The following is a 27,413-nucleotide window of genomic DNA, read 5'->3' on the forward strand; positions in this document are numbered from 1 at the left end:
ACAATTGAGAATGTAGTTAGACTGCAAGAAACTGCAGCCACCTTCTCTTACTCCCACCTTCACAAGATGGTCCATGCTGTACACAAATATGATGCTGCTCCAAAGAAGTATGCAAAGTTGGCAGGATGGATAAAATTTTTCCTACTTCACCATTAAAAAAACAAAACAAAAACACTCCCACACACACACCAGATAATGGGAGGGTAAGGCTGAGGGGGGAAATAAAAATTTTTGGTAGGTTATCACAAAAAAATCTTTCTTCTCCTCTTCCCCCAGGCATCACAAAGTGTTTGAACCAACCCCAAAGCTTTTTGTCTCTCATCTTTTTGAAGCCAATATTGATTATATTTTGGAATTTTTTTTTTTTAACCTTCAAAAGATTTCACAAACAATAACTAATGAATCCTAAAATTTCTCTGAGGCATAAGATCTCTAGAGTAGTGCTAGATATAGGGAAGCTAAGGCAAAAGAAGTTGTGTGATGTACTTAAGTTCACAAAGTAGAGGTCATCAGGGTTGCAGGATTTTGGCTTTTGAGACGCATGCCAAACTGAGCAGACAGCATATCCCTCCTATCTGTTAGGGAACTGCATGAGCCATTTTTAACACCCAGTTCAGTTAGCACTGGGACACTACCCTGCCTCGGCAAACTACTCTTCCTGTCAAAATCTGCTTCATGAAGGTTTTTGGTGGGGTTTTTTGTTTGTTTGTTTTCCCCCCCCGTAACTACTTCAACTTCTCTGGAATTCTGTAGGACTTCTCCCAGTCCACCTATTTCTATAGGATGCTCAGTGACCAGGACTGACTATTCATTTTTCACAGATATTAAAGGCTAACAAACCATAATCCTCCTGTGCTACCCCTGCCTGAGATTATTGCTTCTGAAGAGAAACAGCATTATGAAAGAGTCTGAAATCCCAGCACAATTTAGTTCTAGCAAGTGAACAGTGAAGAATCAAAAACCCAAACAAAGCAGTCTCACATCACCTCCCTGCCAAACCCCCAAACCACAACAAGGCACAGAACAGGAAAGAGGTGTCTGTCACTAACAAGTACCCTGCAGAGGGAAAAGGCTGAATAGACCACTCTTTTTAGCTGTGAAATATGAAGCACAGGTAACAGCAGAAGCAGCTTGGTCCACCCTGTTCTGCATGAGCCACAGCTCTCTTTGCAGCTCACATCTTCAGGGGAAAATACACTTGGTTTTGTTTCTGTGCTATGCTGGAGTTTGATGCCATTTGTTTCTGTACTACATTGGAGGCAGATGCCTTTACATATGTGTCTTTCAAGGTATGGTAACCAAATCAAAGCTTCGAGTTGGTTAAACAAGTCCCCAGCTTTCAACACTTCCACCCGAGAGAGTTAGTGTGCACACCCATGCTGCCATCATCACTTGGCTCATGCCTTAACAGTGAATCTCCTGCAGCAACCATGGAGCCTGCCTGAAGGAAGCCAATAGAAATTTTACCTGCGTGAATGATCCATCCTCATTACATTCTGGGATGAAGACTGCTTCCTGGGGCTTCTTTGCCTGTTCCAGTGCTTGAGCTCTCTCTAATCGACACTTGCTTTGGCCAGCATCTACAAAGATAAAAGAAAAAACCACTTAAATTGCAAACACCATTTGGCCTCTTCAAAAGCTACCAGATGCACCACGCAGCTGCAGGGGGGAAAAACCCCAAACAAATACAAGGCATCAAGGACCATTACCTGCACATTAGCGAGGCAGCTATGGAGTTAGGATTCATGATCCCAAAGGCAAATACAAACCTAGATAATCAAAGGACAAGCCAGTTACTGAAGAGCTGCCTAATTTCCTAGGCAATAGTTTTTATGGTCATCCAAGGGTTCTCGAAGCTTCTTCCAATAAGTGCTGGAGCACAATGTCCATGCAGTGAAAGGCCTTCCCAGAGGGAGTTACTAATAACAACAGCCTGAAACTGGATGGCTGAGCATAAGTCAAGTAATTCAGGCCCAGAAGTGAGCAATGTAGAAGAAGGGATGGCCCCAAAGCTTCTTCTCTGAGCAACTCTCCCAGTAAGATGCTAAAATAACCAGCCACCCAACTGAACTTCCACCTTTATGTGGTTCAGATAAGGTAGATATGCCATTGCCTGTGTTTTCCTGAAACCCAGTTTCTACCTCTAGTCCCAGTGCTTACAGCCAGGTGTGCATTATACTTTCTCATATCAGTTATTTTGCTGCTAAGAAAGAACATTGCTCTGCAAGCAGAGCTTGAAGGGGTTAAGATCTCAGCTCTGCACTTATTTCAGATGATGGCAGCATGTAACATGACCTTAACCATTCCAGGTCCAGCTCACTGTTACAGAGCATAGACCCAGATAAGCCTAACACTGATGACTGATGGGTCAAAGAGAAGAGTTCTGCCCTGCAGAGATACAGATTGACTCAGTGTTTACATTTAAAAACTTGATGTCTAACAGTACTGCTGTTCATTCTAAAAAGAGAAGAAAAACAGCAAACATCTGTTTCCATGGACTCTGACACAGGGACTAGCACCTTCTCCTCCTTTCCCCATGAATCCACTGACCGAAAGATTTTCGGTGCAGAAACTGCAAAATCTAATAATCAGAATCTTTCAGCAGCACCATAGAGTGTGATCACTGTTGAACCCCCATTCTACCAGGCACAGAAGTCACATTGGTCAACAACAACAAAAAAATTCCACTGGATCCCTGAAGATCCCACATTCTGCGTCACAGATCACGTGAACTTCAACAACAGAATCACTAGTGCCAGCACTGAATTAGAAAGCCAGTCTGGGTTCTCAGATCAGCTGAATTGACATTGCATGGCAATAGAGTAATTTCCATCTAACCATATCTAGATGCAGAAACCAATGACAATGCTATAAATAGTTTTGATAAAGACATAGACCAAAACTTTCAAGCTGAGTACTTTATTTACACAACTGATGACTCAAGAGACTAAGTTTCCAGTTTGCCAACACAGTTTCATTTTAATCACATTACTCCCCAAGAAGGATTTCACAAGTCTTCTGAAACTATGGAAATCAAACCCTTCTCTTTAGGAAAAGTCACTGTTCATAGCAATAGTATTCAGCACAGATGCCAGTAGCTTAAGCACTGGGTTACAAAGCAAGAGTGCCTATATCAACTGTGCCATTGGCCCACTGAGTGATTTTGAGTCAGTCACCTCACATCCCTAGGATCAGAAGGGACAGAAGGTCATATGTCACTCACCTTTAGAGTGTAATTTGTTTGTGGGGTGTTTGCACAATACCCTTAGCACATGGAGCTTTGATCTCAGGTGGACCTATTATGAGCTTGTATAAAGAACAAGGTTGTTACAGAATTAAAAGACTTTCTTGAATAAAGCTTACCCTGAATTTAGAGAAGTAGTAATATTTTTTTTTCTAATTAGCCATGATATAACCTCTAAGCTGGAATTTTCTTTTTTTGCTCCTGCTTGCCAAAGTGAGCAGATAATCAAACCTTGTTTGCACACCTCCACTGGAGGATGGTCCTGCCAGGAGCACTGACCCTTCCAACACATGCTCGGTCTTTCAGCTGAAAAGGAAGCACTGGCAGTGCTGTTAACTGGAACACCTACCACCTGCAGATCTCCTGTTCAAGCTTGAGTTTAATCTTGCTTGGCATGACATAGGACATTATTTCAAAACCAGAGGGTGTGGCTGCACCTTCTGTTTTATAGTTAGCTGTCTGACTACAAACACCTTCAAGTTCTGCTTCACAGGAGACAGCTAAGTAGCAAAAAACCCAGCATAGATTATGCAGATCTGCACATATACAGAAAGAAAAAAAAAAGTTGTGAATTTCTCACATGACAATCAAAGCAGATTCACAAATGAAAGTGTGTTTTCTAGTCTCTCCATCTGAGGATACAGGACTGCAGACAGGCTTATCTGGTTCCTCTCCTGAACATAAAACAGAGGCTTAAAGCATTTCCACATAGCATCTACTTTGGTGCTGGCACAACTACATGACTGAAACTGGATGCTTCACCACACGGCTGGTAGGAACAAGCATCCTGTGGTATCCCCTGTAGTACAAGTACATTAGGAGCCCAGGCAGAAGGGAGATTAACTCAGATCTTTGTCCAATTTGTCTAATGAGCAAACATGCACAAAATCAAGCCCTTACTATAAGGAAAAGATAATATAAACATGTTACTGCTAAGGTGACTATGTCCCTCTTGGCAATTTTAACTGGTCTTTATAGATTGAACTCTGTTACCACCCAGTAGGCCACACAGCGTAGCACACCACCACTACACCACAGCATTTAAGAGCTCGTCATTGTTGCAGCAACCTCTTTTGCAATTCAACCCTCGGCTCAAGTGGTATCTCTTCACAAATTGCTGCTGAAGCACAGAGGAGACAGACAATTTTTCTCCTGTTCATGAACGCTCAGCCCTGATTACTTCTCCCATCCTCCTTCATTGATTTCCAAAGGTCATGCCAGTCCTTTTACAGCCTTGACTTGGAACAACCACCTATATACCATGCTGGCTAGAGAGGTGTGTGCATACCACTATCTTTTTTGTCTGTCATTTCATAGTTCAGTTCCAGTAAAAACAGTGCCTTTAATATCAACATTTACCAGTTTGTTTTTAAAAGGACTGTCAATCCTTTTCTTCCCCACTCCACAGGCTGGTATTTTTATAATGTTTGCATCAACATGTGATTTCAGTGGGATGACTTCACCTTGCTATTTTTGCTTTGTTAATTAGAAAATGTAAAATATTACCTAAGTGCCAAGTGTTAAAAAGTAGCTGCCAAATAGCTCACCCTAAATAAGATGTGTTACAAATTTTACTGAAGCCTGATGTTATGATGTAGATTCATATACTTTTTCTGCATTTTGATTGTTTACCTGAGTGTTTCAGTACTTTCTTCCCTCTTCTTAAAAATGTTCTCTGGAGTATCAAACGCCAAGCTTATAAAACAGAATAGCATCAATGTATTCTAGTTTCACAGTCCAGACAGACTAAATAGGACTTTCTCCTCTCCTTTACATAAGGTGAAAAACCAAAACAGGATGACTTTTTTAAAAGCAGAGCTGTTTAATAATTTGACTTTAAATATTGTCAAACTTAGAATAGATTTACTGCAGCTCAGAAAGCTATGTTTTAAAGAAAATTCATTCTCAAGTTGGTAGCTGGCAATGAGGAGATTGTGAACTACAAGTGATGGTTTTGACATCTGTGGCCTAATCTGCAGAATGCAGGTGCACATAATTTTGGATTTTGCAATGAAGTTGGCTAGTTACCATGGTTGATCTTATCCATGAACAGTTTATTCAAATGAGACCACCGTGTCCCTCATAATATACACAGTGCACTCCTGAATAGGTCCCAAGAATTCCAGCATCCTCTCTTCAGAGAGAAGCAGTTTTGACACCACCCAACATCATGGTATAAAGACCCAAGCTACCCTAAAAATACAAAGTAAAACATCTCCAGGCATCCACATCACACCAGCAGCAACTACAAAAATCTAGCTACTTAATTTTAATTCTACTTTGCTTTTATCAAAAGCCTGAAGGGCAAAAATTGATGCAGGCAGCTTTTCAACTATTTCTAGTTCCATTAGGTAACTGTCTCATACAGGCCAGGTGCCCACCAGGCACGAAGCAGTCCAGCTACACTGAAGTCAGCATATTCATTCCCATTTATTCTAGCCAATGATCTGTGTCTTTGCATAAAACAGACAAAAATGGAACCTGAGCAAACTACAAAAACATGCCCATCTGTCCCACAGGGTGTCAATCATTCTCCACTCTCCCCATTGTTTTCTACTTTACTTCTGACAAGTCCTACACCTGCAGTCTAACTTTTTTCCTTTCATGCTGACATGCTTTGCTCCTTCTTTGATACCCACATACCATTTCTAGTCTGAAGTTCCCTAACTTATTTGGAGCATATCTAAAAACATGCCTAAACTTGTAAAGCAATTGGAAATGTCATTTCAGATTTTATTGACTTAACTGCTGCCAAAGAGGGACCCACTTTATTCTCCCTTGACAAGGAATAAGAAAGTTCAAAGACAAACACATGGATCTAGGAAGTGGACTAAAAAAAGTGATTTCAAAATATCATCTCCTGTCCAACGGGAACAGTAGGTAGAATAGAAAGATCACCTTCAAACAACCCATCACTAGTCAGGAGATCTTCCTTTCCTGAACATTAGCCAAAACTTATGTTCATCTAGGTGTCCCAGGAGACAGACTGAAGATCCCCATTACAATTCTCACCAGTAACTTACAGATAGGTTCAAGTCGCCTGGGAGAAAAGGACCTGGAAATATTGGATGATAGCAGGCTGAATATGAGCCAGCAGTGTGCCCAGGTGGCCAACACGGCCAACAGCATCCTGGCTTGTATTAGGAATAGTATGGCCAGCAGGTCTAGGGAAGTGACCATGCCCTGTACTCAGTAATGGTGAGGCTGCACCTCGAGTACTGTGTTCAGTTTTGGGCCCATCACTACAAGAAAGACATTGAGGTGCTGGAGCACATCCAAAAAAGGGCAGTGAAGCTGGGGAAGGGTCTAGAGCACAAGTTTTATGAGGAGCAGCTGAGGGAACTGGGGCTGTTTAGCCTGGAGAAAAGGAGGCTGAGGGGAGACCTTATCACTCTCTACAACTACCTCAAAGGAGGTTGTAGTGAGGTGGGTGTTGGTCTCTTCTCCCAAGAAACAAGTGGTAGGACAAGAGGAAAAGGCCTCAAGTTGTACCAGGAGAGGTTTAGATTAGATATCAAGAAAAATTTCTTCACCAAAAGAGTTGTCAATCATTGGAACAGGCTGCCCAGGGAAGTGGTTGAGTCACCATCCCTGGAGGTATTTAAAAGACATGTAGATGTGGTGCTTAGGGACATGGTTTAGTGGCGAATGTGGCAGTCTTAGGTTTACCGTTGGACATGATGATTTTAAGGGTCTTTTCCAACCTAAATGATTCTACATGGTGACTTACAATTTAAGAACAAGCTCTATACCAGCAGACTTTCAAAATGATTAGAAATCTAAGGGAAGTTCTTAGAACATTCCCACCCTTTCATTTTTTTAATTAAATAGGCCAAACAAGTTCCTGGAAACCAACAAGTTAATCATAGAATGATTTGGGTTGGAAGGGACCTTAAAAGATCACCTAGTTCCAATCCCCCCTGCCATGGGCCACCCTCCACTAGACCGGGTTGCCCAAAGCCCCATCCAACCTGGCCTTAGAACACTTCCAGGGAGGGGGCATCCACAACTTCTCTGGGCAACCTGTTCCAGTGCCTCACCACCCTCGTAGAGAAGAATTTCTTCCTTGTATCTAATCTAAACCTACCCTCTTTTAGTTTAAACCCATTGCCCCTTGTCCTGTCACTACATGTCCTTGTAACCAGTCCCCCTCCAGCTTTCCTGCAGCCGCCCCCCCCTCAGGTACTGGAAGGCTGATGTAAAGTCTCCCTGCAGCCTTCTCTTCTCCAGGCTGAACAACCCCAGCTCTCTCAGCCTGTCCTCACAGGAGAGGTGCTCCAGCCCTCTGATCAGCTTCATGGCCCTCCTCTGGACTCGCTCCAACAGCTCCATGTCTGTTATGTTGGGGACCCAGAATTGGATGCAGTACTCCAGGTGGGGTCTCGTGAGAGCAGAGGGGCAGGATCACCTCCCTCGACCTGCTGGTCACACCTCTTTTGATGCAGCCCAGGATATGGTTGGCTTTCTGGGCTGCAAGCACACATTGCCTGGTCATGTTGAGCTTTTCATTAATCAACCCCCCCAAGCCCTTCTCCTCAGGGCTGCTCTCAATCCATTCTCCACCCAGCCTGCAGTTGTGCTTGGGATTGCACCAACCCACATGCAGGACCTTGCACTTGGCCTTGTTGAACTTCATGCAGTTTGCACGGGCCCACCTCTCCAGCCTGTCAAGGTCCTGTGGATGGCATCCCTTCCCTCCAGCATGTCAACTGCACCACACAGTTTGGTGCCATCAGCAAAGTTGCTGAGGGTGCACTCGATCCCACGGTCCATGTTGCTGACAAGGATGTTAAACAGTGCCGGTCTAAATACCGACCCCTGATAGTTCTATGATTCTATGATAGAACTTAAATATGTTAAGTCACAGATATCCAATATACCCTAACACTCACTGCATAATCTTGACAGCTTGCCAAGACTATTTTAACAAGTATTTGTCCTTCATCCCTTCAAAGTTTTGAGGTAGAACTCTTACTTGACATCAGGTCTTAAGATGTCTGCCGACAAAAGATCCGGTTAGGAGTGCTTGGCCATGTATTTTACACCCAGCTACGCCATCTGGAACTATTCCCTGGAATCCCATCAATGAGGCTCCATTTGTCATGGATGCTGTAGTTTGATCATTTTAAGCTACTCCTGACTTTTAACCCGTTGTGATGTGTAAGTGAGAGTTTGACAGGAGTTCAGATAATTTAGTGCTGAAGGAATTTCATTGAAAAGCATGTGAGGAAGCTAGCAAGGAGCAAGAGCTGAATAACAGTTATAGTTCCCAAAGGGCTGGCAAGATTTCATCTTTAAAAGGTCCTTAGCTTCTTGATAGAGAGCAAAGAGCTAAGCTGAATCAAAAAGGTTCTGTTCTCACTATGGAAACCATTCTGCTTGCCTTGGCACAAGCACAGTTCAAGTTATCAGCATATGAAATTGGAAACCTATGGTTATTTGAGGTGCAGAATTATGCCTTGCTGTCCACAATATACTTCCTCTTTTCCTTATTTTAGTTACTGGGGGTTTCCCCCCCCCTGCTCAGAGAAGGAAGCGCAAGTTAAAATTGCTCATTTCATAAGGATAATTTCTTGGATACAGTATCTATCGCAATTGCATGTGACTGGGCTCGATGGCCTATGGGTTCCCTTCCAGTTCTATGGGAGCTCCCCTGTAGAGCATCTCTGTCATGCAGAAGGAATGAAGGCTGTTACAGGGAAAACCTGGTATCCTACTGCAGCAGTAGAAGGTGCTCCAAAGCTGCTGGTGATATCTTCCTTTGTGCAAGTACAAGATAGAGACCTGGCCCACCGCCTGTAGTTAGGCACACCTGTCTTGCAAATGTCTGTGTTTGTGTAGAACAGTGATCTTTATGCACAACTAGAGGTCGTATTCTTTAATGCGGCTAGAAAAAACAAAATACCTTTCAATACCAGCACACATGGAAATTACTAGCAAGTTTAAATTTGAATGTGATAGCTAGAAGAATATTCCTACTTCACAGGGATTCATAGGAGCATTAGTAGGTCAAAACTAAAACTTGCATTTGTCAATCAATCCCAGGCTATTAGGTGCTGCTCTTACCTCTTTTCCTCTAACAGGTTAAGAGGAAAAAGGAAAGGAGAATGCAAGTAGTTTCAGCTAAACATTTCAATTGTGTCAGAGAGCAGAAAGGAAAGTATACTTTACCTGAGCTTAAGAAAAAAGTCTTTAGTTACTTCTTTGGGAGTCTGCAATCACAATATATAGTAGGGTGTGTAGTTTGGCAATCAACATTTTCTCCACTTCCAGAAACACTTTTGCCTATGGATGTACCACATTTCAGATCCCATGTTTTAAGTTACTGAACAGTGCCAGCTTATATGCCAATATCAGCCATGGAGTTGCTTATCTAAGCCACTCTGCTCAAGTGATGAAAGCAAAAGCAGGACTCCCACCCTAACACTTCTTATTGCGATACTCAAAAATGCGTCACTTGAAAGAACAGTCCAACTGCTTCTTGGGCCCTGGGAAGAAAGCAAAGCTGCTTGATTTCTAGTACTCAGAAAGCAGCATGATTCAAAGACCTTTTCCTAAGCTACAGGAGAGAAGCTGCCATAAAACAACCCAGCAGTGGTAAGAAAAAATAAGTCATACAAGCAAGCTGTTTTTCTAATGAGAAACTGTTTAAGAGAGCAATATTTGAGGTCATACTCATAATTCACCTAAACTATAAAGCCTGTCAATACATTGAAAAGGGATTTCCATTTTAGAACAAGTAATTCTGAAAAAGATACATTTATATAATAGTAAAAAAGTCTTCATAAACAGAAGTCAGGTTTAAATGTATGGCTATTTATCCTTCCACAGGAATTTTAATGAATTTCTCCTGTCACTTTAACCAATTGCTAAAAACATCTGTGCCATCTGCCCTCTGAGTCAATTGTGCTCTCAGAAAATGCACTCAACTAGATTTTCACTTCAATGCAGAAGCAAACTATTTGCGTGACAAGACACCAGTATTCTTAAAGTTGCAACTTCATCTTTAGACTATGCTGAAGGGGAGTTGAACTAAGAAACAATGTTCTCACTTTTAAGTAGATTTGTAACAGCAAACAGGCAAAAAAAGAGGCCACGTAAACCCTTGTACGCATTCTGTCTTCTGAATCGGCTCAGCACAGAGAGGCTGTGTATGTCTGAAAAGGGACTAGACATCTAACATGCACCACACACTCTTCCCCACTCCACATTCCTATCACTCAAAGGTATCTCAGGTCCTCACCAACACAGGTAGCAAGAAAGATCTCTTCTTTCAGGATTTGATTTTGCATTTCCATGCTTCTGTTTTGCAGACACGTATTTCGGCCCTTTTTCAGTGATGTCCTTTGTCATCAGTGATGCCAGTGGCTCCTTTGCCTTCTTTCATTGATAATTCAGTCAGTTCTTACACCTGCCACCTAAACGCAGGCTCAGATACCCATGCTCACATGAATGCACAATTTCAATCAGATTATCTCACAGAGCATGGTACTAAACTCAAGGGTCTAAGAATCCAGTTTCGCATGAGGTAGGACTCCCATTCCTCCCCTCAAAGGCATTTGAAATCCACCTACCTTTGCACCGGCCACGATGCGTCACACTCAGACTTGACTCCCGGCATTTGGCTCTCTGATAGTCGCACATTGACTCATATGTTCTGCCGTCAGAGGCACAGAGGGGTTTGGACTGGGACCTGGAGCAATGCAGGTTACACTGAGGGTCTCTGTCACGGTCGCTTATTAAAAACTGAAGGAAGTGAAAAAAGGAGGAAGGGAGAAAAAAAATATTGGTTTTGTTTGGTTTCCCAAAACAGAGCATGGTGTGTTTTGTTTTTATGACAATAGCAGTATGGTCTGTAATGCAGTTTAAGCTGCCTACCAAAGCTGACTTTGCCTGAAGGGAACTTAAAATGAAACACGTACATCTTTAAAAAAAAAATTAAGGGTCTTTGCCATTCCATTTTCTTTAATGGAACGGAAACATTAGTCACTCTGCCTCACCTCTGAAAACATAAGATGTGCAAAGCCAAACACAACCCACACGGGAAGGGCAATACTGACTCACAACAGCCCAGCTTGCCCAGTGCCCTGCCACAAACAGTATCCGGTACTAGACAATTTTAGTCAGAGGTGCAAGAAACTTATCACTGAGGATGAAGGAACCCGAATAACCTATCAAGATTGGCCTTGGTAGTTGAACCATGGATGTGGCCAGTTTTATATCACCAGTTATTTGGTTTTTTAAAGGATTACTTATGTCATCTGTGGATACCACCTGCAACAGCATACCCACACACGCCCAAAGCCACATCTTGTTCCTTCCCGATGACATCCAGCCCAGCTGGTAATTGCATTCCATGCATCCCACAATCTAATTGTGAAAAGTCATTTCTTGTCATCTTTCTGAATACCTCTTCCCAAGCATTCAGTTCGGATGCAGCTTGTTTTGTATAAACATGGCACTCCTGTCTTGTCAACCTCTCAATGCGAACAACCCCAGTCTCCCAATTCCTTGCCCAGATTACTTCCTCTGTACCACAATCCCTGCTGTTTCCCTTCTCTGAAGACAGCTTAACTTCTGCCTGATCTTTTGGAGATGGGGAAACCCACAATGCACATGAACGAGTCACTGTTTTCTGTCCACTTTTTCCCTGCAAATCCCAACATCTGGCAGCAGTTTATTGTTGTACCCTCAGCTGTACTCTGAGCTGCCTATAAGGATACCCAGGTCTCATTTCCAAGTTCATACTGTCTTCCTGATGACCCTGACTGCCAGTCCTCTTTCTATAACCATCGGAAGAGTTTCACCAGGACATGACAGCAGCCCTTTTCACTTCCCATGCCACCCTGCTTAGTGGTTAGTCAGACCTTCAAATATAACCCAAACCCAACCATCTGCTCCCAGGAAGATTTCAGGGGACTCTTGAAGCAAGTCCGATGAGGATTAAGCAAAGAAAAGAGAAGTTAAACCTGCTTGCACTTCCCCTTCCCAAGCTCCCATCTCTTAAGCCTTTCGCAAGCCTGGGGGGACCAGAATTGCCCTCTAATACACCGATATCCCAGCTCGCTCTCAAAGCTGTTATGAGCTCAGCAGTTCAGAGCTGGCTGGCAAGCGGGCACTGACTGACACCCTGCCTGCATGCACAAAGCCACGGCTCTCCAAGTGTGTTGATAGCTGGATGCCTTACAGGGAAGTGTGAGTCATTGCCATAATCACCTTGGTGTTACAGTTGCCTACAAAGCTGTCTGCTCTATGCTTTGAGGTTAAAGCTGTTGAAAAAACATTGCCTGAAGCTGAGTTTGGGTTGGTTTTTAACCACTCCAAGAACATGCATCTCTGAAATTTGTTTTTTTGACATTTAAAAAAAAAATTCTTCACCCCCTTTCTCTCCCCAATTAAATGAGATGAAAAACAATTGAGAAGTTGCATATTTTCATATAAAAACATATTAGCTCTGTACTGCTGGATCTTTTGAAGACTCATGCATTACTAAAAACACCATTTAAACATGACAGATGGTAAAAGTAAGCAAGATCTACACTTGTTTTAATTTGGGTGGGGCAATTTATTTTTTTTTTTAAAATCTCATCTGTCAGAGACTTGCCAAAATTTGTAACAGCACGGACTTTTAAAAATGTTTTTGTTCCTTTTCTGCAACACTTTCTATAACCTGGCAACACCTGTTCCAAATGGGAAATTGGAAAATTTAAACCTGAAGGCAATTTTAAATGGTTTATAGAGACCTGGACTAGACTATAAAAACACCATAAAGCTGGACCAGATTTTTGCTCAGTTCTTGTCAGGGGTTAGACTACCACAAGTTAGGTTGGAATTGCTCTGACTACCGCATTGTCTTTCTGTAGCCCCCAAGGTGCAGAGATCACCAGTGACTGTAAACATACAGCAAAAAGCAGCAGACTGAAGATGCTGAAGCTTTCTCCCAGTGTGTGATGTCAGAGACCCTAAAAGGCTCACAAGGCTTTTCAGCTGTCTGTATAAACAGACTTTAAAAGCAAAGCTGCCTGATAGCACAGTATGGTGCACATACAGTGATTAAATATTCGATTAAACACAGAAGCCATTCTTGTTCAGAAGGAACAAGAGCATCTGCCATTTATCATGACTTTGAGGGCTTGAGCTACTGGCATGGAACTTTTTGCAAATTCCTTGTGTCAGAAGCTGAGTTCTACAGATCAGAGTTATCCAGAGGTGCACCAAAAAAGTTAGAATACTGGTTCCCAGCAAACCACATTACAAACTTATTGAAAACTCAGCTTGTATCATGAAAACTCACCTAAGCCTTCTGTAGCCCGTACCAAAATACTTAGTATAGAGGGGCCTGCGTGGGCCAGGAACGCCCCTCCTCCCAAAGAAGGCATCTCTGAAGAATAGAAAGTCCTTCTCAGGGCTGACACAAACCAGCTAAACCTAAGGCTATGGAACAGCTTTCCTCTAGTGCCTCCTCAGAGAGGGATGGGGAAGGAACATCTCAGATTTGATTAATTACGAGGGCCTGAGGAAACATGCAGAGCACCCCAATGCAGTCTATGAAGTTCTTGCCTACCCAAATTAAGCCAAGAACCACGTTTACAAAAAAAAAAAAAATCAAAGGCTTTTTAGCATTTGTAATTTGGATTACAGTAGGGAGCCCACACAGCATGTTAGGTGCTTTCCAGACACTGAAAATGCCACACCTGCCTTGCCAAAAAAGTTTATGGTTTACGTAGTTGCACAAGATGGTGCTTGTTTTGTTCGGCTATATTACAATTGTAAAAGTCTGCATTAATTTCCAGAAGGATCCAGGATCATGCCTGTCTGATCAGGGTTTTTCTCATGTGATCAGACAGCCCTGCTAGAAAGGCTGGATCTCCTGGACATATTACCAAAGGGCTTCAAAGACTCGCCCCTCAAAGTAGGGCACCTGCTCCACTGTAGCTCAGAGCCCTTGTCTTTCCCCAGCAGCCCTGCCTGCTTTCCGAGAGTAAAATGGTGCTTCTTTGTCCCGTTTCTAGCGTTCATGCTACAGAAGTGATCATCAACACCCACCACCCAGAGACATTTAACATATTAGTTGTTTTGAGTGTCCATCCCCTCCCGCCCAGCACAGAGTTTTCTTTCTAGCGTTTTACCTGTCTGACAGAACGACAGCTGCCCTCCTTTGCAAGCAGCCTCAGCCACTCGAAAAACACTGGATGAACACCGAAATATGTATCTGCTTGTGTGGAGAGCACTTGAATCTATCATTTTAACAGCTAGGACTACAGTTTGAAAGTTACTTGTTCCCAGTTATTTACTCCTACTTTGAGCAAGCAGGCACCCCTTTTCCAAGGAGCACAGCCCTGCTCCAAAAGAGCACCGTGGTCACTGCAGGACACACTGCTGAGCCGGAGGGCTGGAGCAATGTGCGCAGGGTGCCCTGACACCTGGCTACCGACCCTCCCCAGACACTGTCGAGGAAGTAACATGATTCTCTGGTCCCTTCAAACCAAGGAAAGCATAGCAAGATAAAAAGTTCTGCCTTTAACACCAAACATCCTATCATGACTCTTGAAGCTCAAATCAAAGCTTGTGATCCTAACAGCCTCAGGATGCCCACACAAACAGGCTTTGCAAACAACAGGATCAACACTCAAAGCTATGTTTGGTGCTGTACACACAGACACACAACATGAACAGATCTGGACTCAGGGAAAAAGTAACCCTGCAAAAACATGTGCAGCACCAGCAGGTTTCTAAGCTTCATCTAGAAAGAAGAGGGAAATAACGATTTTAGCTCTGAGATTTCTCAAAGCTGCTTCTTGATACCTGTGTTCCCATTTGCTTCAGCATCGAAAACAAATGGGACTGGCATTACTAGCTTATCAGTCCTTTTCTGTTCTCCCTTTCCCTTTGAGAGAACTGTTAAAATCAGAACTAAAAAAACCCAAACAAAAAAGCCCCATAAAAGTCACACAAAAATTAGCAGGAATATTCTATTTTCCAGGGAAATGTTAAAATTGACCAGATTGCAAATAGTATCCCTTAAATGTAGGCTCAATACTAAAATAAGCATAAGTAACACCAGCATTAGACAACAATATTTGTATTCTTACAGCATTTGCTTACATTAAGGGAGCCTGCACAGCTCCTACACCAGTCAGTTTGAGCCCCTGCCCTAAAGAGCTTCCATTTCAATGCAGCTCTCGGAGCATCTTTTTATGTCAAATGTTGTATCTGTATAAGGACATAAACCTCCTCCTTTAGCAAATACATTTACACAGGTGTTTGCAGAAACCACTTCCCAAACTACTTTCTGCTTCTTCAGACTTGAAAAGAAAAAGGAAAGATAAGAGGTCAGAAAGAAGTTAACTTCGCCAACAAAGCATATCTGTTCTTTTTCTCCACACCTCAACACCACTGCTGACAAACAACGAACACTGATTAAAGGCTTTTTAATGCCTGTGAAGGAAAGCAGACTCCCTGCAGCTGCAGAGCAGCTGGGAACACTTGTGTTATTTAGCAGAGAAAGGTCTGACCCCACAAGTGAAAATGAGCTCGGTGGTCACTCATTCTATTCGCCATCTGGGTACATTATAAGCACAAACAGAACAGCACAGCCCTTTGTGATGGGGTAAGGAGAAATAGGCAAGACATTGCAGTACCAGAGTAACATGCTTTAGCAAGGCTTCACAGGAAAAAGGGAGCAAGGGACACAAGAGACACGGGCGTGAGAAAGTGGAAGTTTAAGAAACAAATCTACAAGCATCCACTACAGATCAAAACAGGTCCCTCCACTGCTCAGCAGATTAGCGCTACAGGCTGCTGCCTAACAAAACTGAGGAGCAGAGAGATCAAGAAAACAGCACGTGCAATGCCTTACTCCTGTTTTGGCAGACTTCAAGTTTGAAGACCCTTAGAATACATCTTTGGAAAAAGTGATCAACCTAGGTATGCTCATATGGTACAGATCACTCACCCATTTGCCTAAGCACTCAGACTGGCCTGTCTTAAGTACAAATGAGCAAGTCCATCCCAGGGAGAATTCCCCAGGAAAACCATAACATTTTATACATTAGAGAAGACTACAAACTTCTGGACATTTTTGTTGCTGTTGGAAAGCCTCATTTCACATTTCCTAGTTTTAACCTCACAGATTTATGCCTTGGTTTCAGGCTCCAAATTGGTGCAACCAGCCATACTGGAGGCAGAGCTAGAGCCAAGTCCCAGTTTTAATCATGGCTAGACTCTCAGCCCCATGGCAGGTTGCCTACAGGGCACAAGAACTTCAACTTCAACCATGAGTTTGGGACTCCAGCCAAGTTTCCTGCCATGGAACCAGAAGCCTAGCAGGTCTCAAAGGTGTCAAAGATCCTGCTCTAAGTCAGAGACCCAAAATGTTTGGCTTCTGGAAACACCAAACAAAAATTTGAAAGCCTTAGAAACTCTGGCAGAGATGGGATTGTCAGGGCTTGCAGTCTTCCATGTGCAGAAAGATATCAACCAGCCAGAACAACCACAACTCTCAAGAGCTGACCAGGGTGTCCAGCCTCTGTCCTGAAAGTGTCCATGTAGCCTTGACCTAATCTAGTGAAAAAAGGCTAAGTGAGCTTCCTGGGAAGCCTGTCACATGGGGGAGGAAGAGATTGATTTATTTTAATAGTCCCATTTGAAAATGCTCACAAGTTTGTATTTCAATTGCATCTGGATGACTTTGGTTTAAGAATATGTTTTTAAACTAAAGTTTCTCAAAGTCCTGCATCTTAACAAGTTCCAGTCCTTGTGTGGGTGTTTTCTAGCATCCTACAGTTTTATGCCAAGACTTAAGGCTTTCCCAACAAATTTTAAAAGGGCACAGCAATTTTCCCCAGACAGGAGGGACTTATGAGAAGGATATTGTAATACTTTTATTCCTTGAGTCATGCCACCTGCGAAGTGAAGAGTCTAGCTTAAGTTAAAGCACCACTTATGTTTCAACCCCAGGCCCCCAGCTGTGCAAACAACAATGGGTTCAAAGCACACAGCCTGTGCTTGAGGATGGTGAAGGCTGGGCAAACATATGGGATCACACCACAAAGCAGGCAAACCCTAGATATATTTGTATGAGTTCAATTCAAGACTGTTTTCTGCCCTTGTAGGCTAGAAACGTAATTTTTCTACAGTGATTCTTCCTTCCTTCCCCCTCCCTCATTCTCCTTCAAATTTTTTTTTGTGTAAGCCACTACAATGAAGGAAAGCACTTAAGTACTGTGCATCATCCACTAGACAACTTCTAGCTAACAAATAATAGCTTTATTTTCTTCACAAACTGGTCCCCAAACACGATGCAGCAGCTGTGCTCTGCTTTTAGTAGATGAGGTACTAGATCCAAAGAAGTTGCCTAACAGCATATTTGAAGAGCCCACCTACGACAAACAGTTCAGGAGAAATGCTTAGAATCTAACCTCATTCCAGAGAAGGTCTACTGGGGTTTTTTTGTTGTTGAGGTTTTGTTTTTAACAGAAAAACAAAAAGTCATTGCAGTCAGGGAGTGACCTTTTTAAGTTATATTGTTTTTGCTTTTGAGGTACAAGTTTATGCAAGTGCTTCACTACAGTTGATTTGTGGGAAGGAAAACACCAGAGACATCAAGGACACAAAGTTCATTCCAGATTTTAAAATAATCCCTTCTTCCACTGAATTTTTATCCCCATGCCTGTATCACCATTATAAAAAGTGACTTTGGTTTTAAAAAACATCGAATTTAAGCATCTTTAAGTTGTACCACAGATCAGTATACCGATCAACTGAACAGAGGAGGAAACCAAGACTCTAAAACATAAAACAGAAATTTCAGCTCAAGCCTCACATTTCTAGCACACAACTTCTAAACCTTCTAGTAAGTTTGGCAATATTAAGGTAGAGACTGATTTCATTCCTTTGAAATAACATTACTTCAGCTTCTGTCAAAGCTCACTCTGTCATGGTTTAACTACTCAGATTATTCTTGCAGCCAAGATGACATGCAAGCCTAGAACAAACTTGAGATTAAATTTAATTTGTCAAACACATTGACAAGAGAAGGCATGCTTAACTTGGACTATTTCTTCTCTTTAGCTACTATACATGTTGAACCAGACAGAAAATCCAGATGTTTGCATATTCAGGCAATGAACTTCTTGTCCCAAAGAAAACAACAGCAAAACTTCTATTGACGTAAAAGGTAGAATCTTGTCTTTAGTAAATTGTATTGTTTAATAACCTGATCCAGTCTTTCTGGTTTAGGGACTCCTCTGCTTATTCAGCATAACTTGAAAACAAACTCAAAATATCTTTCTGTATAACTTATGCCAAGTTAGTCTCCTTTGAGTAACCATATCTCCTTTGAGAGGAATCATATCCCCTACTTTAGTTTGTCATAATGTTAGTTGAGGCTGGGTTTCTCCCCTAGAAAATGTAGCAGGATTACAGCTTTGTGCTGTCACTAGAAGGTGAGAAGTTAGCCATCCATTGGAATGGGATATGTTTTTCTCAAAAGAAGCTCTCAGGAAAGCAGAAAGGTTGAAGTAATGTCAGGTGTATACTTTAACAAAGGACGGTATCTTAAGCAAGATTTCTGGGAAGAGGGATCCCTATCCTTACACAAATAGTATGTTGGATGCTTTAAACCACTGCATGCATTCTTCATGATCTGCAGTAAACCCTCTTGGCCCTGATTCTCTTGAATCATGGAGGAGATTGAAGTACATGCTTTCTTACCCTCCGCTGTATAAAACACTAAAAGTCAGTTCCAGGATTTGCAGACTTCTGTGCATTCACATACAGAAAGTGGCCATGAAAGAATACATTCTTGAGGCTATTTCCCTTCCCTCCCCACCCCCGTACTACCTCTGGTAGGACTGGCTATGCAGTCAGTCTAGGAAAGCTTCTTCCATGTTTACAAGAGCTGGGAGTAGTGTAGACAGAATGGGCAAGCTCTGGGGCCATCAGTGCTGAGCTCTTGAAGTGTTAGATGATGGAAGCTTACCTAATTAGATCAAGCTGCGTAACCCACAATAATCTTCCCCTCCACCTATATTTAGTTCCTTCCTAATAATTCCACTAGAACCTTTCTGGGGGCTGTTGTCACTCAACAACAACAGTGCAAGACTCTTCCCTTGAATTTGTCTCAAAATTTCTGCTAATGCAAGTTTGGCAACATTACACTGTTCGTTACAGCATAGTGAAAGGTATTACTGTAACACTTCTTGTTTCAAAGGGCAGATGAGTCTCGATATCAAATAAGCTTCTCACATGAGTCTTTGCTATGTAACGTGGGGATACACATTAACTACAAACATGTCCGATTACAACCAAGTTTTGCTGAAGCATTCTTAAATGAATAATCTATTTGATGAACTACAAATTCTCTGATGAGTTTCCATCAGAAGGCTCATAGCTATAAAAGTCTTCCCTTTAAATCCAAAGCCCTTAAAGTTTGGCTTCATCACTTGACATCAACTCATCCAGACTCCCTTCTCCTAAGCACCTTCTCATGCTGTCTTTCTCTCAAGAACTCGAAGTACTTTGCCCTTCCACAATGTTATTGCCTAAGAGCAGGGCACCTACTTTAAGTGGAGCCTCCATGTCAGTTGATAAGCTTTTTAAACATCCCAGACTGGCAAGGAGATAAAAACACATTTTCTCCTCCCATCACTCACTCTCCCCAACAAGACAAAACCTTCTGTATATGCCAGAGACCACCCACTGCAAAAAGTAGATATCAAGTCTTACCAAAGACGGCTTTGAACACCCATGAACACTGTATCCTAGGTGAGTGCCATCAATTCCCTTTAGCGTGCACACAAGGCACATAAGCACACACAGCAAGACAGATACAACTGAGCTCATTTATACATATATATATATATATATATCTCAAGCCAGATAAGCTTTCCCCACTGTCTCACTTCAGTCACAGCCATATGTATTAGACACCATTATCGTAAACAAGGCAGGTGTATGAAGAGGACTACCACCTCTGGAACTGCTCTACTCTGCTAGGAGACAATCACATGAGGAGATGTGATGATTAAATATCATTTACAGACACAGTTTGGCAGCCGTATCTTCAGAGTTGAGCTCCAATGGAAATACAACTGTACAAAGGCACTCCTTAGACCACATATGTTTTGTTCTTGTAGATCTTCCAGGATGGAAAATGCCACCCATTAAAAGTTCATAGCTCTACAAGTTTCAGTCCTTCTTAAATCAATTCTTCTAAAATGCTGAAGAGGCATTCAAGTTGAAGCTAGCCTCCAGCCTTCATTATGGTGGTTGTTATTGCTGCCAACAGCAGAACCAAGAAATAGATATTAGAAATAGCTGAGCTCACTAGTTCAAAACCCAGCAAGGACTACCCCATCAGCAGAGGTATACTAACTGAATGCCAAGACTGAAATTCCATTGCACAGGAGGGATATTAAAAAGTAGGTCCTGTGAACATTAAAGGACTTTTTCTTTTCTTAACTATATTCTTACCCCTACATGATCCAGAGACAATGATCAACCAAAGAAAACTCTCAGAGGAAGATAGCTGCATCAGGGGCTTCTCTGCATTTCATTTGCCTTTACATATACTATCATCAACACTTCAGTATCAAAGCTTCTGAAGCATTATTACCACTTCTGTCTGGGGACATAACTATCTTGACATGTCTCCTTCTATAGGTCTGCTTCCCATCTCCAGAGATATGTTCAGAGTTGGATTCTGGCGCCATCAGCTATACAGAGTAAAGGATGTTGCCCTTATTTATTATTCCTCTAAAGTGTCTAAAACAGTGGAACTGAAGAAAAAAGGAATTTCACCTTGTTCGTACATAATATCATGTTCTCATATTAAATACATAGTAGCTCATGTTGCCAATATTGTGAAAGTAGCAGCTTTCTCACATTTATGGCTAACATTATTCCAGTGCTCTTAAGTTTTTTTCCTAATAGCATAGAGGTTGTGTTATCCCTGAACTTTTAGCCTATGGATTAAGAAACAACAACAAAGACACATTCTCATTAGCAGAAGTATTAACTATTCAGTTAATAGCTATGAGATACTCTTTGCTTCCCCTACAAAACATTGCAATAGCAATGTCCACCTACAAATACACGCAGGTATTTGACATTAAGATTGCATATGTCTGATCTGCAGACAGGTAGTTTCAGAGACTCAGCTTTATAAGAGTCATGATAACATTTAAAGACACCATTAAGAAATCTTAACTCTTGCTTTAGCAGGCCAGCAGAGACTTGAGGGAACTGGCAGATGAAGTGGCCAGGCCACTCTCCATCATATTGGAGAAGTCCTGGCAGTCTGGCAAAGTTCCTGCCGACTGGAAGAGGGGGAACATAACCCCCATTTTCAAGAAGGGTAAAAAGGAAGACCCAGGGAACTACAGGCCAGTCAGTCTCACCTCCATGCCTGGCAAGATCATGGAGCAGACCCTCCTGGAGACTATGTTCAGGCACATGGAAAACAAGGAGGTGATTGGTGACAGCCAACACGGCTTCACGAGGGACAAATCATGCCTGACAAACTTGGTGGCCTTCTATGATGGGGTTACAGCATCCGTGGATAAGGGAAGGGCAACTGATGTCATCTATCTGGACTTGTGCAAGGCATTTGACACTGTCCCGCACGACATCCTTGTCTCTAGATTGGAGAGACATAGATTCGATGGATGGACCACACGGTGGATAAGGAATTGGCTGGATGGTCGCACTCAAAGAGTTGTGGTCAACAGCTCAATGTCCAAGTGGAGAACAGTGACGAGAGGTGTTCCTCAGGGGTCAGTACTGGGACCAGCACTGTTCAACATCTTTGTCGGGGACATGGACAGTGGGATCGAGCGCACCCTCAGCAAGTTTGCTGACGACACCAAGCTGTGTGGTCGACACGCTGGAGGGAAGGGATGCCATCCAGAGGGACCTTGACAGGCTGGAGAGGTGGGCCTGTGCAAACCACATGAAGTTCAACAAGGCCAAGTGCAAGGTCCTGCACGTGGGTCAGCGCAATCCCAAGCACAACTATAGGCTGGGCGAGGAATGGATTGAAAGCAGCCCCGAGGAGAAGGACTTGGGGGTATTGATTGATGAGAAGCTCAACATGAGCCGGCAGTGTGCGCTTGCAGCCCAGAAAGCCAACCATGTCCTGGGCTGCATCAAAAGAGGCGTGACCAGCAGGTCGAGGGAGGCGATCCTGCCCCTCTACTCAGCTCTTGTGAGACCCCACCTGGAGTACTGCGTCCAGCTCTGGGGGCCCCAGTACAGGAGAGACATGGAGCTGTTGGAGCGAGTCCAGAGGAGGGCCACAAAGCTGATCAGAGGGCTGGAGCACCTCTCTTATGAGGACAGGCTGAGGGAGTTGGGGTTGTTCAGCCTGGAGAAAAGGCGGCTCCGGGGAGATCTAATTGCAGCTTACCAGTACCTGAAGGGGCCTACAGGAAAGATGGTGAGGGACTGTTTATGAGGGCATGTAGTGACAGGACAAGGGGTAATGGGTTCAAGCTGAAGGAGGGGAGATTTAGATCAGATATTAGAAAGAAATTCTTCACTGTGAGAGTGGTGAGGCACTGGAACAGGTTGCCCAGAGAAGCTGTGGATGCCCCCTCCCTGGAAGTGCTTAAGACCAGGTTGGATGAGGCTTTGGGCAACGTGGTCTAGTGGAGGGTGTCCCTGCCTGCAGCAGGGGGGTTGGAACTAGATGATCTTTGAGGTCCCTTCCAACCCAAACCATTCTATGATTCTATGATTCTATGACTCTTAGGGTCTTTCATTATCATAATGATCCCAAGCTTTGTTTCTTACTACTCACTGCTACACATGCCAAACACACCTTGGTGGATTCTACAGTGACCTAAACAGACATATTAAGTCTAAGGCAAGGTTTAAATTCAGAATAAAAAAAAATCCTGCTAAGCACAAAAAGAAGTAGGCCAGCCAGGTATTTAGAGAAAGAGGGGAAGAACTGGGAAAGGATGTACAAAACAGAACCAAAAAACTCTTGTCAAAAGTCAGGGGGGAAAAAAAAAATAAGCTTTTCCCCCAACTCCCTAAGGTAAAGAGTCATTGTTTCATTACTTTGTTCTGCAGTTCTGTTTGCACTGTATTTTACAGTGTTTACAAAAATTCTCATCTTTCTACTTACATTTAAACTAAACGCTTCCCTCAGTTTTGCAGGGGTAACCACCCGCAGAGTTTAGCCCTTTGTACAAAGTTAACTGCTGGACAATGTTTCCTCAGACTGCCAGGCAGTCAAAGCTTTTCAGGACAGCACAAGCAGTAGCAGAGAAGCTTTTCCCATTACTAAAGCCTTCCTGAATCACAAATGGAAGAACCTGCTGTGCACAGAAGACTCAGGATATAAACTTCAGTTCTGCTGGTATGAAACTAACTCTTGGCTCCCTGCTCCCGCCTCAGAAAGAGTCACTTAATATCACTATCTAAATACATGATAAAAACCATCCCATGACAGATAAGATGCATGTACTGGTTGCTTCAGGAGTTAGAAGAATTACAGAGACAGTTCTAAGATAAAATGCTTGTACAAGGCAAGAATGACAGATCGTTGTTACCTGCACCATGGTTAGCTTTAATGCTAACAGACAGACAACATTTAGAAAAGTGTTACTGTGTACACTGAAGAATAAACACATTTTCTAATTTCGGCAGACAGTATTCCTTCACAGTAGTTACTTGTGTCTGTCTTCAAAGTTGCAGCAGTAACCTAGCTGCTGATTATTGAACTTGAAAAAACCCAACAGGTCAAGCATCACTACAGCACTGCCATTTATTGCAGTCATGCTAGGCAACACCCCTTCAAACTAGCAAGTTGTTAGTGGGCAAGGTTTTCTAGCCTATTCAAGCAGAGTTCATATATCTTCCACTAGCTTGGGAGTAAAGTGTTACATTTTATCACTACTGCTGAGCTACCTAGTAATATTACTATTATATTAACATGAAAATCTGTTTTAGCATGATAATCTGTTTACACAGGTCAGGAGTACTTTTCATACTGAAGTGACAGACATGATTTGTGTCATGTTCCCAGCAGAACCCCTCCTGCTGAGATCTACAAGGAAACATAGATTAGAATCATAGAATGAGTCAGGTCAGTCTCACCTGTATGCCTGGTGAGATCATGGAGCAGATCCTCCTGGAAACTATGCTCAGGCACATGGAAAACAAGGAGGTGATTGGTGACAGCCAACACTGCTTCACTAGGGGCAAATTGTGCCTGACAAATTTGGTGGCCTTCTACAATGGGGTTACAGCATTGGTGGATAAGGGGAGAGCAACTGATGTTAGATAACAGACTTGTTCAAAGCATATGACACTGTCCCACACAACATCCTTGTCTCTAGATTGGAGAGACATGGGTTTGATGGATGGACCATGCAGTGGATAAGGAATTGGCTGGATGGTCACACTCAGAGTTGTGGTCAACAGCTCAATGTCCAACGGGAGATCAGTGACAAGTGGTGTTCCTCAGGGGTTGGTGTTGGGACTGGTGCTGTTCAACATCTTTGTCAGCAACATGGACAGTGGGATTGAGTGCACTCTCAGCAGTTTGGTGTCATTGGCAAACTTATATGGTGTGGTCGACACACTGGAGGGAAGGGACGCCATCCACAGGGACCTTGACAGGCTGGAGAGGTGGGCCCGTGCAAACCACATGAAGTTCAACAAGGCCAAGTGCAAGGTCCTGCCAATCCCAAGCACAACTACAGGGTAGGTGGAGAATGGATTGAGAGCAGCCCTGAGGAGAAGGGCTTGGGGGGGTTGATTAATGAAAAGCTCAACATGACCAGGCAATGTGTGCTTGCAGCCCAGAAAGCCAACCATATCCTGGGCTGCATCAAAAGAGGCGTGACCAGCAGGTTGAGGGAGGTGATCCTGCCCCTCTACTCCACTCTTGTGAGACCCCACCTGGAGTACTGCATCCAGCTCTGGGTCCCCAACATAACAGACATGGAGCTGTTGGAGCGAGTCCAGAGGAGGGCCATGAAGCTGATCAGAGGGCTGGAGCACCTCTCCTGTGAGGACAGGCTGAGAGAGTTGGGGTTGTTCAGCCTGGAGAAGAGAAGGCTGCAGGGAGACTTTACATCAGCCTTCCAGTACCTGAGGGGGGGGCGGCTACAGGAAAGCTGGAGGGGGACTGGTTACAAGGACATGTAGTGACAGGACAAGGGGCAATGGGTTTAAACTAAAAGCGGGTAGGTTTAGATTAGATACAAGGAAGAAATTCTTCTCTACGAGGGTGGTGAGGCACTGGAACAGGTTGCCCAGAGAAGTTGTGGATGCCCCCTCCCTGGAAGTGTTCTAAGGCCAGGTTGGATGGGGCTTTGGGCAACCCGGTCTAGTGGAGGGTGGCCCATGGCAGGGGGGATTGGAACTAGGTGATCTTTTAAGGTCCCTTCCAACCCAAATCATTCTATGATTAACTTGTTGGTTTCCAGGAACTTGTTTGGCCTATTTAATTAAAAAAATGAAAGGGTGGGAATGTTCTAAGAACTTCCCTTAGATTTCTAATCATTTTGAAAGTCTGCTGGTATAGAGCTTGTTCTTAAATTGTAAGTCACCATGTAGAATCATTTAGGTTGGAAAAGACCCTTAAAATCATCATGTCCAATGGTAAACCTAAGACTGCCACATTCGCCACTAAACCATGTCCCTAAGCACCACATCTACATGTCTTTTAAATACCTCCAGGGATGGTGACTCAACCACTTCCCTGGGCAGCCTGTTCCAATGATTGACAACTCTTTTGGTGAAGAAATTTTTCTTGATATCTAATCTAAACCTCTCCTGGTACAACTTGAGGCCTTTTCCTCTTGTCCTACCACTTGTTTCTTGGGAGAAGAGACCAACACCCACCTCACTACAACCTCCTTTGAGGTAGTTGTAGAGAGTGATAAGGTCTCCCCTCAGCCTCCTTTTCTCCAGGCTAAACAGCCCCAGTTCCCTCAGCTGCTCCTCATAAGACTTGTGCTCTAGACCCTTCCCCAGCTTCACTGCCCTTCTTTGGACATGCTCCAGCACCTCAGTATCTGTCCTGTAGTGAGAGGAAACATTACTAAGCTGTCAGGGTTGCTGCTAGGAGTTCTCTAGTTTTTAATATACAAGAAAGGGAAGCAAGAACAGGGGTGTCTTCAAAAGAAACATTTACAGGTATCTTGATGCTGCCCCAGATTGTTGGTACGAGTTTCCCCACCAAGATACAAAGTCCCTTTCCTAAAGTGCTTCCCTTCCCTCCCACCATGTTATACATACACTTAATCCTCGCATCCAAGCAGAAAGATGTTAGCAACTGATCTTCACACAGGCCATTCACTCTCTCAGGTTGGCAGCTTTTTCAAAGTGTTTTATACAATAGGGTTGTTTATTTTAGCATGTTTTACTTTCAACTTGCAGAAAGGGTGATTCTAGCTGCACTGAACTATTTTGCACATTTTTGGTGAGAAGCTGCAGAATACTCATGCTGATTCATTGTTGCTAGAGGCAGACATGCTTTCCTTATTTTCTGTGGAAATAAGTTTTAGAGCATTTCTAGCTCTACAATATTTCACCTTAAGCACAAGTGAACTTCCATTGCCACCAAGACTCTTGTAGTTAAAAGCCATCCAAGCCAGTGGGGCATCTCCATACAGGAGCCATTCAGTCCAGGACTGACAGCTTTCCATATAAGTAGCCACCTCTAGTCCAAATTCACACAGCACTCCCCAGGTTAACTTTCCTCCAGCTGCACTCACTGGGGTTCTGGAAGTGCTCAGCTAACTGTGCTGCAATTTGTATGCCTTTCTCCAGCGGAAGCTAAAAAAATATCTAACATAGATACTGGTCTATTTTTGCTGTCTGCCTCCCTGAAGGGAGCAGGGTATCAGTCTTCATATAAGCAAATATGAGACCTTTGCACAGAAATTCTTTGACACAGATAATTAGCAAGATTATTGCAGTCGCTCATCTTCCTTTTCAGGGCATGTTATTGAGAAAGCTGTGGCAAAACAGCTGTGGCTTTATCTGGATTCCTCAGATTTTCTGGATCTCTTTCCGTCTGGTCTAAGACCTGGCCTCAGTACAAACACATACTCAGGCTTACTGGTCAGACTTCTCACAGTGGACACAGACCAAATTGACATTTTTAGTTGTCAGACTTAAAGCAGGCTGCAATACCAGCTTCCAC

General features: G+C 43.2%; 1 protein-coding gene across 1 annotated transcript in view; it reads right to left on the reverse strand.

Moving 5' to 3' along the window:
• Positions 1 to 1,467: 1,467 nt before the first annotated feature.
• The window catches only part of LOC129200311 (SPARC-related modular calcium-binding protein 1-like), a gene marked incomplete at its 3' end in the record, with an annotated part of 56,265 nt that continues 30,319 nt past the window's right edge, over positions 1,468 to 27,413 (reverse strand). Inside the window, exons 2-3 of the mRNA XM_054811634.1 lie at positions 10,819 to 10,990; positions 1,468 to 1,580 (exon numbers count right to left, since the gene is read on the reverse strand). Of these exons, the coding sequence (XP_054667609.1) occupies positions 1,468 to 1,580; positions 10,819 to 10,990 (285 nt within the window). The remainder of the gene's footprint in view (positions 1,581 to 10,818; positions 10,991 to 27,413) is intronic.

The sequence above is a fragment of the Grus americana genome, unplaced genomic scaffold, assembly GCF_028858705.1.
Source record: "Grus americana isolate bGruAme1 unplaced genomic scaffold, bGruAme1.mat H_40, whole genome shotgun sequence".
Classification (NCBI taxonomy): domain Eukaryota; kingdom Metazoa; phylum Chordata; class Aves; order Gruiformes; family Gruidae; genus Grus; species Grus americana.